The 19106-nt window shown below is 39.7% G+C and overlaps 1 protein-coding gene across 46 annotated transcripts in view; it reads left to right on the top strand.

Annotated features, from left to right (window-relative positions):
* The window catches only part of LOC122884291 (neurexin-1a), a 252116-nt gene that overhangs the window by 68549 nt on the left and 164461 nt on the right, over nucleotides 1-19106 (top strand). For 45 of the 46 annotated variants that reach the window (XM_044214026.1, XM_044214039.1, XM_044214027.1 and 42 more), the window contains one exon: nucleotides 18417-18718. In XM_044214026.1, the coding sequence (XP_044069961.1) occupies nucleotides 18417-18718 (302 nt within the window). Of the gene's footprint in view, nucleotides 1-11175; nucleotides 11327-18416; nucleotides 18719-19106 lie in introns of those variants that run through there. The other variant, XM_044214062.1, reaches the window with a different exon arrangement.

Below are 19106 nucleotides of genomic sequence, written 5' to 3'. Positions count from 1 at the left end.
GAATTCTCCGTTTGATCCCTGTGGCTCAGCTCCATCTGGCTATACGCTGACCATGTTAGTGGACAACTGCCACTGCCTCATGGCAACACAACACTGGCTCATGTATGATAGTGGAGGAAGTCTTATCTTTTAGTGAATCAGCTCTGTCTTATTAAGCATATTGTGTGCCAGATAGCCAGAATAGTCTGCCAGGAGTATATCAGCTGTTTAGCTTCACATACACCACAGCAGATTAGGATTGTTATTTAAAAGAAACAACATGTGTAGTTGAGTTCTATATATATATATATATATATATATATATATATATATATACAGTAACACAAGTAACACATTATGACAAAGTCATAATCTATCTAACATTAACCAACCTTAGCCACCTTAAGCTACTGGTCATATCAGACCAAGTAAGGCTATAGCAAAAACACCCCTGAGAGTAATGAACTGAGCAAGGGAACTGAAGCATGTGTTAAATTTTCTTTCACAAGTTACATAGTCTCACTTTAATATAACCTGTGCAAAGATTTTAGAACAATGGTTAAACTCTTGATTGGATCTGTGTTTGTGTTGTCCTGTAATATGATTTTAATCGACACTTGCCGGCCATTTTCTTTCCCAGTGGCATAAGGTTAGTTATTTCCCTCTGTAATCATATTCTTACATAACTCACAGTTTTGAGATACAGCTTAATTCTCAGAATGACCTTTGTGTGTATTTGAGAGAAGACCATATGCAATCCCACCCTAATTCCTGAACAAAAGTTATACAGTTGTTAAAGTTGCTAAGCGATCTTCTATGCTGGGGGTATTCAACCTCCTGCATCCCTCGTGTTACAAACGGTGACGTGCCACGCTGATGGCCTTAATGAGCAGCGCGAGTGCTCCCAGCCATCCCATAATGAAATTTGCTCAAGGCGGAACAGACCGGAGAGGCTTGGCAGAACATTGAGGCATATGGTGGAAACAGCCGTGATTTCCATGGCAGGTGGTTGGATGCTGCAGATAGGTAAAAGGCTCAGTCACCCAGGGCTATGGCCTGATGGAGAGTGCTAGAGAAGACTCTCCAGAATCAGAATCCAGTATCACACAAAACATGATCCTTTCATTTTACTGCTGCCAGAGAGCAGACTTACTCTGTGCATTTGTTTGTGACACCAAGCATTAATGTGACATTATGATTCAACACAGTAGGGTGAATTATATGCAATCATTTTCTATTTCACTTGTATTCTATGATGAAAAAAGCAGAATAAATATACCAAGCTGCAATGATGTGGACCACAGTGACAGTGTTTTATGTAGAGCTGGGGAGTAACACAGTTTTAGAAAAGGGGACTAAAATGATCCCCCCGAACAGTCTGCCCTGTCCCCTGTCCCACTTTGTCTCATATGTATTTCTTAAAGAAGCAAAAGGCAGCACATGCTGGAAAACCTTGTTAAGCCTGTTTCAGCAGTCTCTGGAGCACACTTCATAGGAACAGAAAAAGCAACCCTGTTCTTTTAATTAATTTGTAATTTTCCAGGCTTTTATTGTGCCATGCTGTAGAAATGGAGTCCTTCCCTCATAAGAGGCATCAGTAGAGGCATGGGATCACACACACAAATGTGCACATTTTTTGGTGCGTTTTGTATGATGTGTATTTTGCATACTGTATGCATGTCAGCTTTTGTATATTTATTTGCTACAGCTGAAGGAATAAAATGGAATTAGGCTATGTATGTACTGAATCATTCCTTTGTCTTTAAACTGCTGAAACAAGGAAATCCCATTAAGTCCCGAGTCTCTTCCAGGATAACACTGTATGAGGACAAAGCAGATAAAATAAACAGAAAATACACATGTACAGACTGGCAACAGAGTATTCCTGTGAGTTAAAGCAAATAACATTTTTTTTGGCTTAGATCAAGAAATTTTTTTATTGTCTGTAATGGTTAAATGTTTAACATGAACCACAATACTAATAATACAAATTATGGAAATGATATGCACTGATCACACCCACAGATAATCATTAGAGTTATGTAAACCCTTCTTCGTGGAGTCAAATAGCTAAACCAAAGTATTTTCATTAATGGATTTCACATTATCATTTTCATTACATAAGAAGAAGAGAGGTTTTCTTCAGCAAGCAATACAGTATGACATCTCTGTGCAATCCTTAAATATATTCACTACACCCCTCACTGTACTATAATAAAGTTATATTCAGTGAAGGAATTCTATAATTTGCTTCCATTGAGATTTAATCCCTTTATTTGATTGCTTAGATACATTCTTTTGAAGTTTTTTCTACCTAGCTATACCTATACCTGTATTTATGCTGTTATGTACTGTATAATATTACGAAATACTGAGTCAGAGTCATATTTATTCTTATTTTTCTCTTATTACCACTTTATTAGACTATTTAGCTGCATAATAGTACTACTACTAATGATAATGTTGTAGCAAGTACATTATTGTGGAAACAAGACAAAAGCAAAATCAGCATAGACAATGAGAGCGATGGAAAAACAAGCAGATGTTCAGTTCAGGGCCAGACACAGACAATGTCTGTGAAAATATAATATGATATATATATATATATATATATATATATATATATGGGGCATAGGACTGGGGGCACAAAGGGGACTGAGTTTGCAAACTCAACACAAAGATACTAGAATGAATAGCCATGGATCCGGGGAGGGGCCCATAGTGAATGCGGGTCCAGAATTTTGTGCTACAGCCCCGCCCCCCGTATATGTGGAAGATATAAAGATAAAGATGTTAAAAGTAGAGATACAAGACAGACTTTCTTGGAAGCCCAGGGGATAGAACAAATTGGACTCCAAAACATCATATCTGTGTTGGATGAGTCACTCTGATGGATGTGAACCCCCACTGATCAATTCATGGGACTGACAGGATTGACAGCAACCTGAGAAAAGAGCTGTAACACAGTCAATACTTCTCAGGGTATTGCTCCACTGTGATGACTGCTCTCGCCGATCACATGCATTTATTCCTGTGGCATGGCTGTTGCAGCTCCCAGCAGAATGCAAAACAGAATGGCTCGCAGACGCAAGCTGCAAAGCAGATCTATTTGTCACCACTTTGAAGGCTTGTGGGGCAAAATGCAGGATCATCTTTTTTCTATGCCTCTTTCTTTGCTGTTTTCACTCCTGATAGAGGCTGATTTTTATCAAGCTGCCGTAGCCTTGACTCCTGTCACCATAACTGGCTTCACTCTCTTTCATCAGTCAGGCCTGTTGACAGCAGAGTGGCAGATGGACAAGCCATTATGAAATGACCTTGGTCTGATGTCAGCAGGGCCATAGTGCTGCTGAAACAGTAACACCCCAAAGTGAGTAATTTTCCCTCCATAGGTCAGCATCTTTGCCAGTGTACAATCTCCTCCTGTAGATAAAGGTGGGGAGGGGTTCCTGCCACTATCAATTGCTGAGGTGATGGAAGTGGAGGGAGGGGTGGCCATATATAAGACAACCCTCTGTGAACAAACCTTAGTGAGGACAGCAGCACTAATGTGATTAGAGCAATAGACTGATCTGATTAAGCAGACTGCAAAACTGAGGAATGGATTAACAATAGCACAGTTGCATCTTGCTTTGCATCCCCTTGCAGGGCCGTTTAATTAGTCTATATATTTATTTATCCTCGTACCAGACTGGATTTCATTAAAGCCTCGAGAGTGCTATTTGTTTTGAAGCTGAGCCGTAAAGTGGGACCATGACTCCCTATCACCTGTTAAATGAAAACGCTGCGCTGTAGTGTTTATTTTTAGCCTAACTTTAGTGAAGTGTTTTAGCCTTTGAAGTGGTGCGGTGACAGTACTGTATGAATGCTCCTATTCTGGTATCAGGCTTTGTGCTTTTACCTGGGTTTCATCTCCGTTGCCATGGAGTGTTTGGCTCAGTACAAACACTTGTGCCTCTGGTTCTCCACTGTTATGGATACCTCAGTGTGATCTTACTCATAGATGTGAGGCTGTCTGCGAGACACAAAGAGGAATGGATTGTCTTGCCTTGCTCAAATACCACTCAGTACAGTGCTGGCATTGCAAAAGGCAACTTGGGAGAGAAAAGGCACTAGGTGTGTTGATGTTAAATGCACATAGTAGGTCCTAGGGAAATTCCTCAGTGTATGTATTAGTGCAATATTGCATAGCCAGTAAAGCCCATTATGCAGATATGATATGTTTTGAGCAGTTGTTACCCAGACCGACATGAAAGAAAATAATTGGACGGCTGCTGTTTTTAATCAGCTAGTTTGTGTGAATGCATTAGATGTCAAAACCAAAGCAAACTGAAAATGTTATAAATATAACAATGGAAGTTTAAAACTGCCATCCTTCAGCCAACAAGAACAAAAACCCACTCTGGTGTTGGTGACCTTGCCCAGCAGCTCGGCAAGGTGATGCTGGGATTCTGTCAAGCCTAACTGTCCTGTAGCGATTTGTTCATTGGAGTGCATTTTTAAACATGCAATGATGCTGCTCAGCGTGCTGTGCTGTGTTCTTTCACCACAGGGGAGTTAACACGCGTAGGCTATTGGCAAACCTCTGTTGAGTGACCACTAAAAATCACAATTTGAAAAACAAACAACCAAAAATCTGTGCACAACACCAAACTGCAGGGCCCTTTGTTCCCTTTTCTTGTCTGAGTAAGAAAGAGTGGAGATGATGTGCTGGGAAGATTTGGTTTAGATTCAGGATACATTTATCTCAAGTTCACCTCACTGCACCTGAAAGAACTGGTCCTGACAGACAGGCCACTTCGCCAGTGTCAGAGTATGAAAGGCATGAATGAACAATCTGATCTCATTGTGTTGACTTTGGAACTGAAAGAACAAAAGTATATATGTATGCCACTGGAAGACAGGATGCTGGGAAGTTGCTACCACAGAGACATCAAAGGAAAATGCTGTATCTTTACACACTGGGTCATATTTTTGTTTGTTAGTGAAATGAAAGCAAAGTTAAATGTAATTTCAAAATAAAACTATTATCCTAACTGTCAATTGAAAATTCAAATGAATGATTAGAAAACACATTTGTGTTCACCTTCATTTTTACTTCTATACTAGAAATTTCATAATTCTGTAAATAATTGAATGGCACCTTTGTTGATAGAAGGTCTGGTTGTTCCTGAAAGGCAAATATGAGTTATTCTGAGGTACTAAATGCTTTGCTTACATTCATCATTTTTACAAACATTTTTGGATAACTGGTTCTGTATTTGGACATCTCTAGTCACGCTCTCATCTTGTGGGGAATGAAGGTTATAGCGGTGACCCAGATGATGATGACTTTCCAAATTATATGGTTTAATTATTTTTGGCAGCTCATAAAATACACCAGTAAGTGTTTCCGCCACAGCTGATTAAGTAGTTTTACTTTTATTGAGGTCTGAGTGCCACTGACGTACGATGCAGCAGTAAATCTTTGGTAGAAAACTTCGCATCACTCACCCAGCAGAGCAAATGCATTGATTTTTAAATTCATAATAGTGGTAAACATTTGCCATCAAAATCTATTTGAATCACTCTGTCTGGTTCTCTCCCTCAATGTCTCTTTTTCTTTCTTTCTGTTTCTCAGAATTAATTCGTCTTTACTTTCCCTTTCAAATTACAAAAAAATTATAATAAATGCACGCTCTCTATGTGGTTTAAGCTTAATATGCAATTATTCAATGACAGAAATGTACACATATATATCTTTTTTATGTTGTATATATGTTTGTATTAGCAATGATGAGCTTTCTAATGTGCTAAAATACTAGATGAATCAAACTAAGCAAAAAAATTTGTCAAAATATCCAAATGGCAAATAATAGCAGTGTAATGTGTCAAGTGTAAAACAATCCAACCACAGACATACTGAAGCTCTGTAGCTTAATACTTAACTTGATGTATGCAGTGTCTGGGCAATGAGGGATGAGCACTGAGGATAAGGACAAGAAAGTTACTTTGCTGATGTGTCTGGATGTCTGCTCACTATCAGGGATTCATGCTGTGTCAGACAGAGTGGATCTCAGAGCTGAGAGCTGGGAAGACAAGAGCAGTTCTGCACAGAACTCATCCTGAGACACACTGGCAATGTAATTAGCACATGAATTATTTCTGAGCAATGACATGGCTGAGCGCCTCTTGATTTTGCTCTTGTCTGAGGAATGTCTCCATGTATATGGCCCAAATTAGACATCTGCCAAATGCCAGTCCTTTACAGTCTTATTTCCCCCGCTCCAGTAATCAAAAGTGGACAGTAACCTCTGCCGCTCTCTCGCAGCGTGCACTTTAGATCTGAATTGGCAACCTTGACAAGGGTGAGCAGCTTGCTAAGATGCTTATGGCAAAGATTTATTGCCGTTAGCACATTTCAAATATGGCTCATTCAGACAGAAAGCTGCTATAAAATGTTACTACACACCTGTTCATGCAGTTGATTGGTTTTGATAGTAAATAATCACTCAAATATTATCATCAGGTATGATAAATTAGTGCTTATGGGTTCATTACATTTCCTATAGGAGTGACGTTAAATGACGTTTATAAATGATGTTTATAGTCTCCTGCTCTTTAAATATATGTATAGTTAAGTGAAGTGGTAACTATACATTAATATCAAAATGCTTTTCTTTTGATGAGGATATTGATCCCCCATCTCCCCAAGGCTTACATTATTATCCCCTGGATTTACTCTGTGGAAATGGATTGGGCTTTGCAGATTAGTATTCAGCACATTACACTCCCTCTTCACTGTAATGCTGTTGTGATTCTGTAATGGGCTGAGAGCAAATGAGAGCCTTGCAGCTGGAAGCGTGCTGTTTAGTATGTGTATTCACACAGTGTTTACTTGCCTGAGTGCATGGGTATTCACATGCATATTTGTCTGTCTGTGGGTGATTGTGTTTACTCATATTTTGATGTCCTGTTAGATTTAGTTGCCTCTTGCTATTTCTAAACTCGAAGAACGGGAGAGACTTGTCTACTTTTACCCTTTCCACGCTCAGTGGGTCGGATAAAAAGAGGCTCCTGTATATCATCAAGAGAATGACTACCTCATGCCAGAGTCATTAAGTCCTCAAGATGCTGCTTTTGGGGGAGTTATTTGTTAAACCCACTCCACAGAAAATGTTCTTGTTGTCGGGGGAGTGCACCAAAAGATCTAGCTTAATGGCCCAGCTGCCAACTATAAATGTCGGCCAATGTTGTTATCCCAGACATATATTTGATCTTGAGAATCTTCTGTAGTTTTAAACAAGAAGCCGTCTCCACTTTTCTTATAAACCCTCTGGTGATGCTCATAGAACCCTTTCAACAGAGTATCTAAAGCCTACACACACACACACACACACACACACACACACACACACACACACACATCACCATTTATCCTATTTTGTTGCAAAAATCTGTGATTGTCATTCATGTGGACACAGCTTGTTCTGTGTAATTGTGTTTTCAGTGCTATCAAATATCTTAAAAGCATCCTGGGAGAAGAAAATTAGATGTTATTGTAGAGTGGTCAGTTTGAATAAAATTAAATATTTTCTCTGACATGCAGATTAATGTGGCTAGTGAGTCTGCACATAATAACATAATAAGCTGTCTGAAATACCTTTTCTGCTAAGAGGAAATTGCAGTTTGTGATGTAGACATTGCAGGAGTCAGTATTGTTATTAGAATTTCATCCAGTTTATGTGTCAAGGGTATTCAGCAGAAGATACTTGTTAGTGTGTGTGTTTCTGTGGAGCGTGTGCGTGTCCACATCAGTTCCATCGTCTGTTGTATGTTTTTTTTCATGCATGCACAGGTCTATGCATCATCAAAGTTGTTATGCCATTTACAGCTGAGAGTGAGGTGGTTTCACATCCTCGTGGGAGCTGCTCCCAGAGGAGGGTTGCCTACGCACCTGATTGAGACACTGCCAATTAGAGTGAGCAGACGTGGACTGTGTGTGATCTGGCTGTCACACACTAAAATGATTGTTCGAGTCTTTGTTAGTGCCCAATTTTATTTGATTTTATTGGCTGGTTTCCACCACTCTCAACAACCACTGACCCCCAAAATATTTCATATTTTAGAAACTTACAGTATGCATCAGGATGATGTCATATAACTTTTGAAATGCTATATGCATCACATTATCATACTTTATTAGAGCCAGATGTTGATAAAGATTGTGGATGTAAATAACTGGATGTAGCTTTGACCTTCATTCTAGCTTTGTGCCAGCAGTTGCTGTAAACACGGCTCTTTTTCTGTAATGAACAGTCTAGCAAGCTAATATTTAGTTTGACTTTGTTAAGCTCCACTGCATGGCAAAATTGCAGCAGCAATATATTTTATACTTATAAATATGAATTGATAAATGTATATATAATTGAAAGAGAGAGAGGTGAGGTGAGGAGCAGTGAAAAATGAGTCCCATTTTCTATGATAATATTGTATATACCATGATGAATTAAGAGGGTCAGTCTTTCTTTTAGGTTATAGGTATATTGTGCTGTGTACTGTTGTGACATATGTAAGTCACCCAATATACCACTAAAATAAAAATGCATGTCACAGCAATGAAAACATCATTATCATCATCATTTTAATCATGACCATGATTGTTATGATTATTGTTAGTATACAGTGTTACAACTCAGAAGCAGATCACCACATACCCAAATCAGAAGCCATGGATGAACAAGGAGGTGCGCCTCCTGTTGAAGGCACGCAACACTGCCGTCAGATCAGGTGACGCACAGGTCTACAGCACTTCCAGGGCAAATCTGAAAGAGGAATCAAAAAGGCCAAGAGTGCTACAAGCTAAAGTTAGAGAAACACTTTTCCAACTCCGACCCTCGACGCATGCGGCAGGGCATCCAGGCAATCAGCAACTACAAACCCAGACACTCCGCCCCCGTAGCCATAGATGTCTCCTCCCTGAACGAGCTTAACGACTTTTATGCTCGCTTCGAGAGAGACAATAGGGAAACTGCCACCAAGCTCACACCCTCAGCTGACCACCCGACCATCACACTTACCTCCAAAGATGTCTACACTGCACTGAGCCGGATCAACGCGCGCAAGGCTGCTGGACCAGACAGCATCCCCGGTCGCATACTCAAGGCATGTGCACAGCAGCTCACGTGAGCAAATGCTCCACCACCATCACACTCAACACTGGCGTACCACAGGCCTGTGCGCTGAGCCCCTTCCTCTACTCCCTCTTCACACTCAACGCCATCACCAAGTTTGCAGACGATACTACGGTGATTGGTCTCATCAGCTACAACGATGAGACTGCCGACAGGGAGGAGGTCCAGCACCTGACCACCTGGTGCTCAGATAATGACTTGCTCCTTAACACCTCCGAGACAAAGGAGCTCATTGTGGACTTCAGGAAGGAGAGAGGAGGCACACATGACCCCATCCACATTAACGGGATGGCTGTTGAGCGTGTCTCCAGCTTCAAGTTCCTGGGGATCCATATTTCAGAGAACGTGTCCTGGACCACCAACACCTCCTGCCTGGTCAAGAAGGCTCACCAACGCCTCTTCTTCCTGAGGACACTGAAGAAGAACCAACTGTCCTCAGCTATCCTGGTGAACTTCTATCGCTGCAGTAGAGAGCATCCTAACCAACTGTCTCACAGTCTGGTATGGGAACTGCTCTGCTGCAGAGCGCAAGGCACTGGAGCAGGTGGTGAAAACTGCCCAGTGCATCACAGGGACTTCACTTCCTGCCATTAAGGGCATCCAGAGGAAACGCTGTCTGCGTTGAGCCCGCAGCATTCTTAAGGACTCCTCTCACCCCGCCCAGAGACTGTTCTCTCCCCTGCCTTCCGGCAGGCGCCTCAGGTGCCTCTGGACAAGGACCAGCAGACTGAGAAACAGCTTTTTTCCCAGAGCTGTATTCCTACTGAACCCCCCCCCCCCCCGATTCCAATCATGCTGTTCTCTCATATACCTTAACTTAAATGCTGCTATATTGATATTGTTCATTTGCACTACCGGACTATTTATTTATACATATACTGCATCATTTGCACTTCAGTACTATGTACTGAATACTGCAATAACTCATCTACTGCACTGTTAACTATTTCCATAAATTGCACTACTTTATATTCATTGCACTACTGTTCTGCCCAGTCCAATTCATTATTGTACATATCCATCAGTATACTTCTGTTTGTAATGCCATCTGAATATAAGGTCCATAGTACCACTTGTAAATATTTTCATTATACTGCTCTATCCTGCATTTATGCACACACTTTATACCCTGCACTCGCTTATAGCACGTTAGACCTAAACTGCTATTCATTGCCTTGTACTTGTACATGTGTAATGACAATAAAGTTGAATCTAATCTAATCTAATCTAATCTACAGTATATTTTCATGATGCTTTACTTTAATATACAACATACTGATAGTGAGCACAAAACATGTAACACTGAGCATTGAAAAAACTGTCTAATGAGGCATCTTTCACCCTTTTTACTGCATCTGGATGAGTTTCCGATGCCTTCTACCTGCAATCCCTGTTGCCAGCTGTTGAACATGGTGCTATCTGTGATGCTGTTGGCAGCAACTGTGTGGAAGCCATTTGGTGTTGTGATTGCTCTACATGAATGTGTAAAAAACATGAAATATGTAGCTAATATACAGAACCAAATTTTCCCTGTGGTGCAAACAGTTTTCTCTTATGGTATTCCCATATTCCAAGATGACAATGTCACCAGACGCTCATTTCAGGATTGAATGCAGTGTGAATCAGTTGGATTGGGGAGGTTCTGAAAAAGCAGAATGTGAACTACGTTTCCACCTCCTTTGTCCCTCAAACAACTGGAGGCTTTACTTCTTGAAGGTTCAATTTCTTGCTAGACATGGTTCAGGATGCAGCATAACAGAACTACTCCTATTTTCAGTCTTGATATTCACATATATATGTCGGCGGTTCCATTATTTTGTCCCAACCTTCATCTCTAAATGTGATGATACACAATTGAAAACTATATATTTAAAATAAAACATATTGAAACAAAGAAACAAACAACAAACAACAAAATGGAACAAAAATAAAACTTTAGGGATTAACTTGATGCAAAGCCAATGAAATTTTACCTGCTTTCAAAACAGTTTTAACTCCTGGCCACCAGGGGGAGTAATTCCTCAGGTTTACCACTGTGCTTCCTGTACTTGTAAACAAGAAGAATTCAATTTTTGTTGTAAGAAAGCTAATGTTTAGAGCCAATTGCAACTGCAGTTTGATGAGAAATGTGTATTCACCAGTCCTGCCTGTAATTCTTTGTTGATGCATCTTCTGTAAGTATGTTTAAATATGTTTCTGTTTTCTGGTGGTTGAGGAGTTTAGTCAGCTAACTTATACGCTAACTAACGGAGGACTGTTGCTGTTGTTAGCAAGGCAATGTGTTGGCTATTGCTATAAGTTACCGACCGAGCGCTTTGTTGGTTGTATTGGGAGGTATTTCTTTGTGTCGTAGTCATGTGGCTGCATTTCTGTTGAATAGTTGAATTCAATAAATCAGTTTGAATACAGAGGGCTTTGACCCTTGCCTACATATATAAGGAGACTCTTAATTTAGGGCAGAATAAACTGCTGAATTAAAGCCGAACAGTGAATAGATATGTTTGATAATTGATGAACTGCTGAAGAATTTTTCAAGCAAATCTGCCAAATATTTTCATTTCCAGTTTCTTAAATGTGAGGGTTTATATAATTGTAAACTGAATATAATAGGGTTTTGGGGCAATTAGTTAGACTCAATGTGTAATTACATAAAGTGAAACTGGGCCCTGTGACCATTTGCTGAGCATTTTTCACTCATTTTTTACATTTTATAAACTAAACAAACTAACTAAAATTTATCGATCAATCTAAACCATACTGATTAACCAACAGGTTAGTCAATGATTAATATAATTAATATAATTTTCTAGGGCTAATTAGTTCTAGCCCTAGAAAAAATATATTTGCCCATCAGCTGACTGCCAAGTGACAGGTGTAAAAAAGACAAACAAAACTAATACATTGGCTTTGAATATGCTGAATAAAATATCATATTATGAAAAGTCTCAGACAGTTAAAATTATATAACCAGGAACAACTAAAACTACATAGCTCGCATGCTCTCTAGTTCACCCATACACACACACATTTGCACACAAATAGATGCACACCTTGAATGACTATCAGTTTGCAGAATACAAGACACATATTATGAGCCACATGTTCTAATAAGTGCCTAATTGACGCCTGCTTCCATACTTAATGACAAGCTGAATGGCGAAGCCAATTATGAGTAAATTTACTATGGACGAAGTGTTTCTGCAGACTGACACCGGGGGAGGGGACTCTCTCTGAGCACAGCAAGACATCCTTCATACTGTGAATCTAAATGACACTGTACGTTAAGCTAGCACAGTGTGGTGTCTGACAGAACTTAGTATGTGCAAGCTCACACACATCCATACATGCTGACTCCTTCAGTTAAATGCCTGGATACATTTAACTGAGCTAATTGAGGCTTTCTCACCCGTTCCTGCTGCTCTGTCAACACAATCAGCATCAAAAACTATCCGCTTCACAGAGATTACATTTTTATTCAACAGAATTGATATGAAATACAACAATCAATGAATTGGGAACATTTTATTAAGTCGTTTGAATGGTGTGATAATCGTGTAATAAAATGTGTTCACAAAGAATGCAGCACTTCACAAAACTCTTCTCTCTGTCATAACGTAAGTGGCTTAGGCCATCTTCATGACGCTAACTTCCTATCATTTTAATAGGCTGCCACACACTAACTTCTGTATCATTTTAATAGGCTGCCAGTCAAACAAGGAAACAGAGAGTGAATGAAAACAGAGTGAAATCCAGTGTCAGTCACAGAGCCTCGCCACAGATGATTAAACAACTCTAGTCTCCACATTGCATGGCTTTAGCATCCAATTTTATTTATGGCACATCTAGTCCTTAAAAATCCGCAGGTGCTACTTTGGAAGTACGTCTTACTTTTTACCAGAACTGTGAACTTCCTTTGAACCTTAAAAAAGTGAGCATGGAACAACAAGCTCTTTTTACTTTAGCTTGTTACTGAGAGCTGAAGATGGGTATTTCTAGTGGTGCGAGGAGGGTGGGTGTTAGTGAGATCTCTGACAGGGAAACAGTGATGTAGAGTTTCATGGTGTTGTCACAGTTAATGCTGGGTACTGTCATGAACAAGACAACACCATTGGAGATGGGCAACATAATTACTGTGTCTGTTTTAGCAATGCCTATAATACCCCCTACTCCAGCCACTTAAAATAGTCCTGGGTCCTACTTGTTATGTGTCATCCTGTGTTCTGTCTCTGTTGACACTGGAGGACAATCCTATAATGCAGTATGTGTGAATGGTTTTAGCGACTTAAAACATATGTATTTCTATTTGAACTGATAAATAATGGTGCATTTCTGTGATTTTTCATCATTTCACCTGTTGTTTGTCCTGGCTTTTTTTTTTTTTTTTTACTTTTGTTTTTACTATTTATTTGTTACTTATATCATTAGGTCAAAAATGTCACAGATTGGAATAATGACAATTGCAATCTAAGCTACCCCTGATATTTCATTTTATAGGTAATTTTTCTCAGTGTGTTTCAGACTGTTGTCAGACTGTGTCATGATTTGATGTTGACAGGCAGTGTGCTCCCCTGGGTGCAAGATAATAAAGAAGCCATAGAGTAGCAGATGCCAGATTAGTGTCAGAGCAAAGTGACTGATGAGGAGCCTCCTGGTCGCTCGGTCACATGCTGGCACTGTTGTACATATGCTTCTGCTTGTGGCCCCTTGGTGCTTCATAATAAATGAGTGATTTGGTTCTACATGCTCAGCTTCTATTAACTGAGGGTTAAATTATATTTTTGACACATTTATGATGCCTCTTCTATTTTTGCAGTGAGCTATACATAGCTGTTTGTAGTAGCTTCATGCAGCACCATACCTCTTTGACTCTGTGACACTAATTTAATTTGAGTGACGAATAATTGCATTACTTCCATCAAAATGCGTAGTTAGTTCTGCACCACAACCACAAATGCAATATGACCATAGAGAATGAGGTTCCTGAATGGCACTAACAATTACATGCTATTGATTAACAATTAATTATGTGGCAGAAGACAATCCTAAATTCAGAAGAGATTTTTGTCAAAGCACATGCCATTTAAAATATGTTCTGCTAATGGTAAATTTTACACCTTGTGAACATCTTGGTTTAAATTGGGTGTCGGTGAAGACACCAATATTCTGTTTTTGTTCGAAAAGGGGTTGAATGACTCAGAACAACAGACTGTGACAAGTTTTTACCTATGTGTCTATTTATGGCCTTTCCCTAGGAGCTGCACTTTCACTCTGTTCGTGTCTTTTTCTGTCCTCTGTTCTCTGAAAGACTGACTAAAGGAGCTAGCTCTTATCCATGTTCCCATTCAGTGTCATGACTCAAGGGCATTAAGGTGCCGGCAGCTTGCTGTAGTTTGAATGACTGTAGACCATAGGGCAGCCAAGAGAGGCAAGTGGGACATGCCCAAATACCCAGGAGAACACAATGACAAAACAGTAGTCTTCGTCAAAATCAGGTAGCTCTAATTCTGCAGGAAAATGACACATCTGAGTGACAAATCGGCTGCTAGATATTAACACTGCAAGTTGCTGCGTCTGCTGTGATCCTGTGACTGAAAGAGATGCACACACTGGTGTACATACTGCTCACCAGTTGTGTTTCTATGGCCTTCCTTTCAAGGCTCAGAAATGATACACTAAATGCACAAATTATTCAGGACACTCTTTGCATTTAAGGTGAATTCAGGTGGATGTTATTATCCATTTCAAGCATATGTAAAGAGGATAATTGTCAAAAATGTCAAATATTACTTTGAGAATGTGCTTACTCCTCAAAGGGGGTGTTGATATAGTTGTCAGTATTTTACATGATTTAAAATATGTCATGTGTGCGTTGAGCTACACACCATCATGCAAACCACCCAGCATTTGTTATACCTTTTGTCTTTTTTCTGGTAGGGGTGCTGCCAGTCACGGTCATATGTAATTTGAGTAGAACAAAGAAAATATTTTACAGTATACATGACATTTAAAGCCAAAGCAGTAAGGTGTAAGCAGTATTTTATGTAATTCTTTATATATTATTTTATATCTCCTCACTTTGCAGTTTTCAGCCGCTTTCAGCTCACTCGTCACAAGCTTATGCTGATTATACACTACCTGTTAAATGCAAAATAGCTAAGAGCCAAAGCTACTGTTAAAGCAACATTAATCCGTTTTCAGAACTCTTTATAACAATTTGAACATCACACACGTTTGACATGTTATGCTAGGTTGTTATAGCTACTGTGCAATATTAGCATTCATTGAGAGTCGTGTTTCTGGCCAACCAGCAAATTTAAGTCCAATATTCACTCTCCTTTTAGTTCTGTTTTTGTTTCCACCAACTCTTATTTGGCTCTTTATCTGCTAAATGCTGCTAAATGTTCACCAGCTAGTTGCTAACTTTGTCTGTCTGCTGTTTGGTGCTGGGTAGTTATTAGTCGAGCAGTCGAGAGCTTTTTCGCTGAAAATAGCTGCCTGCTGTGGCTGGAAATGAGGTTGATGAGAGCAGAGAGACGCTGAAAAGCTTCTGAGATTAGGGTTGAACTTCACCTTTCGGTCCACCACTTTCAGTGTTTTGGCGCTGCCGCTGCGCCAAACAAAGCTAAAGTAGTTAAAGATGAACTACACACTAGATTATTTTTTTACTTTCAAATGCACCAGTGAATACTGGACTTGAATTTTAAAGATGGTTTTAAATAGGACTCCAAAGTTTAACCCATATTTCTCTAAATCTATTGGAGGTTTAAGCAGGTACTTGTTTGCTAACATGTTAGCCGTAAGAACTGCATAATAGCTGACACATAGTATAAAAGCTCCTTGTTGTAAATTTGTTATAAAGTCTGTTTCCCCTAGTGACTTAATGCAGCTTTATATTAGGGTCTAGGCTTGAAAAATAGGACAGTAAAAACAACTTTTTTCCAAAAATAAGGAATATAGTTTGCATAGAAGAGTGACTTATTATCAAAATATGGAAAGGCAGCAAAATGCAGCCAGCTGTGTGCTTGTGAGCTGACTACCATTAGTGGCCAGATGGAAGTTTGAGTGCTAGCTTGGCCTGACACTTGGCTTGGCTGAGAACTTGATGGTGAAATGCCTCCAAACGCTAAATGTCTAAAGCTTAACAAGTCATGCTTCGCCAGTGTCAATATCGTTGTAAGAAATGGCTCTTGTGTCTTGTCTTGCTAGTTAGTTAGTTAGTTATTAGAACAATCATCTCACGTTCATCCCCTTCAGTTAGGTGGTCAAAATGATAGAGACATAACATTAAATAAAACGATTGGTTTTTGGATTTAACACATTTTCTTTTTATAAATATACTGCAGCTGAGTGCAGACTGATGCTCAAATTGTTCCGCTTCATTTAGATGTACATATGTTTATATCAGAGTGCACCAGACTGCCAGTGTTTGAATAGAAATAAGATTCTCTAAGGTGATGTACGCCCATCGTCCTGAAACTGCCTCTTGGCGGTGTTGTAAATGCCTTACAACGCCCCTGCTGTACACACACAATTCATTCTCCATTGGTCAGGGGAATTAACTGTGAAGTGCAGACATGGGGATGTGTGGAGAGAGAGATGAGAATGACCCCAAACTATTGGCTCGATTTGTTATGTGGTCACTGAGCTTGTGGAGCGGGGATGGGTGGGCTTAGTGAAGAGGGTAGAGGTCTCTCATTTCTACTGATAGGAGGCTCAGACATTGAAGGAATGACCAAAGAGTGGTAAGATCCAGTCAACTTCAATTACTGCCCCTTGCAGTTTTCCCAGAGGTGCACTATAGTGCCTTTTAAGGGGGAATCAATGAGGTGACAAATTGTTGTGGACAGCAACCCCTTTTGTTTGTTGTTTTGTTGTATACGTGCCCGGGTGCTACTCTCGGCACGAGTGTGTGCGTGTATTTGAATGTGTGTCTGTGCTTGTTTGGCAAGCATATATAAATGTGCAGCACTCCCCATTTATGATAATTGAATGCTTTGGTCCATTTGTGTTTTGGTGGTTTATTTTCTGCTAGTGGCTTTAATGGCTTGTTATCTGTCTAAACCTGTTTTTAAATGCTTTCTAATGGGTGTTCACATGCATCACCTTCTGACGCTCAGTGCCGCTTTGTTTTTATCTCACAATAACAGTGTTAAGGTTTTTCTCAAGGTTATTTTTGCTTTGTCAAGCCCCTGTCATATCTGAGGATGTCTGATGGCTGATGAGTGCCGACTTGCTTGAGTGTATTGAGAGGCGTATGTAGCTGAATTAATTGAGTGTTTTTAATGGTGGGAGGAGTCCATATGAAGCTGTCACAGGAATGCTTTCTGCTTGAATAGTTCAGGGAAATTGTTGGGCAACAAACTGGATAAATACTGGTGTTGGAAGTATGGGGGAGCCGGGCAATATCTAGGTTAAAAAGAGTCGCAAAAAAGTGAGAATTTATTAATAAACCTTTATACCACAGATATCTATTTGTAGAAGTATTAAGATATTGATATTGATTGATGTAAGAAATATAAATGAATTCAAACTGTGGTCCACAGTCAAAGGATTCACTGTCAGTGTGGTCGGTACTACAGTACTACTTTACTACGACTATTTATTTCTTACTGATACTGTAGATTTTTCACGTTAGATTTCATGACATATTGTCAACACAAAGGCAAAACTAACACATACACTTTATGAATACTGTACATGCATATTCACGATTGCCATGTAGGGAAGCTGTAGTCTGCAACTGCATGTTGATGTAGCAGTCAGTACTTGTAGTTCCCCAACCTTGATCACAAAGACACAATAGAATGAGAAAAGAGAAATAGTACATGTGAACAAAGGGAAATCAGTGCTGTAATTTATTTGTATGAGAAAGTAGTGAAGGAATACATCATCATCGTGTACCAGGTAGACCTCTACTTAGTGCGATGTGAAGTCCAAAAATAGCAGTTGTCTGGTACTGTACATGTAATTACTGTACAAATGTACTGCAACATATAATAGGTAAGACCTAGGTAATAGGTAATGCAGTGCTACGGTCTACACACTTCTCTGGCTAAGGTAGGTACTAGCTGGTTATTGAAAGTCAGTAAGCATATCTCTAAATGTACCCTCCATCACATTTCAGCTTGCCACCTCTCTAATTTCAGCATGTTTATTATTAATCCAACATTTTTGACACATTCTTTCTCATTTTTACTGACGGCTTCCCAACAGTCACCCAAGAGGCCACAATATTAACACATTTCTCCTTTTCTGTCTCCGCAGGAAAAGAAGAGTATGTCGCAACCTTCAAAGGATCTGAGTTCTTCTGCTACGACTTGTCCTTGAACCCGATTCAAAGCAGCAGCGATGAAATCACGTTGTCATTCAAAACCCTACAGAGGAATGGACTCATGCTGCACACCGGCAAATCAGCTGATTACGTCAACCTGGCACTGAAAAATGGGGCTGTCTCACTCGTCATTAATTTGGGGTCTGGAGCCTTTGAAGCTCTTGTGGAGCCAGTCAATGGGAAATTTAATGACAATGATTGGCATGATGTCAAAGTAACAAGGAATCTACGTCAGGTAACAGTACAGAGGGTGATGCAGAGACTCAGTAAATGAATCAAAACAAATGCACTTAAATCATTACCATCCTACAATATAATTTTTTCCAGACATTGTAATTGGATTGCTAAATTGAATCATGGTGGTGTATGGTGGAGATAAAACAGAACCACAAGTGAGCAGGGACATCTAGATGTGCATCAAGACCTCTATTAAGTTACAGATCGAGAGAGAAAAAGAAGACATTGCTTTAAAACTGCATTTAAAGCATTCAGGCTCATTCAAATGTTTGACAACAAATGAGAATCATGATATTTGTTTGGGTTTAATGTTTTCTACCTTGTTTAAGTTAACATACTTTGTATTTGTATGACGTATGTGCCCTTAAAAGCAACAACAGTTTTCA

This window comes from Siniperca chuatsi, linkage group LG11 (genome assembly GCF_020085105.1).
Source record: "Siniperca chuatsi isolate FFG_IHB_CAS linkage group LG11, ASM2008510v1, whole genome shotgun sequence".
Taxonomy (NCBI): Eukaryota; Metazoa; Chordata; class Actinopteri; order Centrarchiformes; family Sinipercidae; genus Siniperca; species Siniperca chuatsi.
This window is presented reverse-complemented; position numbering and strand designations above follow the sequence as displayed.